The sequence below is a fragment of the Asparagus officinalis genome, unplaced genomic scaffold (genome assembly GCF_001876935.1).
Source record: "Asparagus officinalis unplaced genomic scaffold, Aspof.V1 AsparagusV1_Un641, whole genome shotgun sequence".
In the NCBI taxonomy this organism is placed as follows: domain Eukaryota; kingdom Viridiplantae; phylum Streptophyta; class Magnoliopsida; order Asparagales; family Asparagaceae; genus Asparagus; species Asparagus officinalis.
Window position 1 is genome coordinate 1 of NW_017972902.1, and position 2,321 is coordinate 2,321.

Here is a 2,321-nt window from a genome sequence, read left to right on the forward strand (position 1 = left end):
CCACCTCCGACATCCACCGCCAAGCCACCCTTCAACTAGAACTGGAAGTCGACAGATGGTACTCTTCCTTCTGCAACCTCATCAAATCTCAAAGAGACTACATTCACTCCTTAACTGGTTGGCTCCGTCTCTCCCTCTTCCAATCCTATCACCATCTCGAGTCCCTTCCCAAAACCAATGGGCCCTACTCCTCCGACATCTACTCTACTTGTGAAGAATGGTATCTTGCTCTTGATCGCATCCCTGATAAAGTCGCTTCTGAGGGTATAAAAAGTTTCTTGACAGTAATCCATGCCATTGTCCTTCAGCAATCCGAGGAGCAGAAGCAGAAGAAAAGGTCAGAATCTGCCTTCAGAGAGCTTGATAAGAGGGTGAATGAGCTAAGATCTCTAGAATCTAAGCATGGGCCATATGGGGACTTCTCAACTCAGAGAAGCACTTCACCGGTAATGGAGAAGAGGGCAAAGGTGGATTTTCTGAAAGTGAAGGCCGAGGAGGAGAAAGCAAAGTATGAAAAGAGCTCAGGGATGACGAGGGCGATGACTATTAATAACCTTCAGACAGGATTTCCTAATGTTTTTCAGGCAATGACGGGATTTTCAAGTGTATGCAAGCAAGCTTTTGAGGAGGTGTATAGTCATCATACGAGCTCGAGGCAAGCTCTGAACTTGAAGCTTCTAACTTAGTGAAGATAATTTTTAGAAAATGATTAGATGTATGAATTGTATACAGTGTTAGAATTCTAGAGTTAGAGAGCTCTTAGGCTTTTCATTCAAGTTATAACCTATAATGTTTCAGAATTGAGAGAGAATGAGGAGAGCATGTAGATTGAAGGTAGTATTTAATACAGTTCCTGGTTTGGCGAGCTTTCATACCAAATCTAGAGTTTGTTTCAGAGGCTTCACTGTGCTTTCGGTACTCTGTTCTATTGCAAAGAGTAGAGATTCAAATGATAGTATGTCCTTGATAATTTTGGATTTCTCAGAAATGATTCTCTCTATCTGCAACAACAGAGTTCTTTTAGGTGTGACTACAATCATTGAGAGATAAGTTTGCATCCTTTAGATGTTCTATTTTGTTTTACTTTGATTTAATTTTTTTGTTAACCCTCTTTTATTCTGCCAGAGTCAATTTCTGTATAACTTTGCATTAGCAGCTTGTTGAAGGCCATTCTTGCGTGATTTGTCTTTGTAACAGTTTGATATCTTCTTCTTACTAACAAGGGTGTTCGCTCTTCGATCCTCTGCGTTGTTGTTTCTGTTCATATACACGATAAAATTTTGTATTCTGGTAATCTCAATCATGTGTCTTCTCAACAAATCCAGTTAAGCTTAGAGGAATTTAAAGTACTTGACTTTGTATATTTGGGTATGTACAATGCATTTCTGTTACTATTATACTTGAAGAATTTGAATGTATGTGTGTATTTAAGTATTTGGTAAGGTAGGAAGAAAAAAAAAAGAATACTCTAGCTATGGCCACAAAATGCATGGTCAGATCTGAACCACCCCTATAGAAGTAAGATGGTTTATACCACTCTTACTAAATAGTCACAATTTCCAGTTTAACCCTCTAAACAGCCATCCATGGAGAGTTTGTCACAACAAATTAATAATAGTTTGGAATTTAATACCAACAAGATCAAAATTTGTGTTGGGACGAGTATTATTATCGCTGAACAGATTGTGTGGTACAAAAATTGAATGGAAATCAACTAAAAGTAAGATCTACACCCAGAAGATTCAAAATGGTAAAGCAAAACTGAGATTTCCGGAACAGATTTCCGGAACACAAGATATCACAATATGTGACTTAACAAGAAACCATACACAAAAAATAAAGAACCCCTCGCATTCCTTTGTCAACAATTAGTAGCCATGGCTCGTATTGATGTATTGACATAGTAACTCATCCTCAGAATTGCTGTGCTAGAAAACTCTAAGAAGGCCTCCACTGCATTTCGATCTGAATTCGACCATTTCTTGAATCAATAAGATGATACTTCTCATTTATCCGCTTGTTAGTTATGACATCAGCTAGGCTGACAATGACATAGCCCAAGTTTTCCTGCATGGAGAAATTGGAGAGGATAGGATAAGGACTAGATATACTAAGCCTAATTCCATCTACTACTAATGAACAATTGAAACAAGTACTCAACATAATTTACTTGTACAACTCAAACTAAGACTTGGGTCAGAATTATCAGCAAATGTGGGAAACAAGATGAGCCTATGCTCTGAGAAGAACAATGCCTCGATTGAAGATTTATAGAGAAAAGGGATTATTAACATTCATCTAAAATTAAATCAGTAGACATA

The 2,321-nt window shown here is 37.8% G+C and overlaps 1 protein-coding gene across 1 annotated transcript; it reads left to right on the forward strand.

Moving 5' to 3' along the window:
- Positions 1-5: 5 nt before the first annotated feature.
- On the forward strand, positions 6-1,010 carry LOC109828023 (the record flags this gene model as incomplete). Its single annotated transcript, XM_020395057.1, has 1 exon — positions 6-1,010. A coding segment is annotated over one exon (681 nt), but the record flags the coding sequence as incomplete, so codon positions are not given.
- Positions 1,011-2,321: the final 1,311 nt, after the last annotated feature.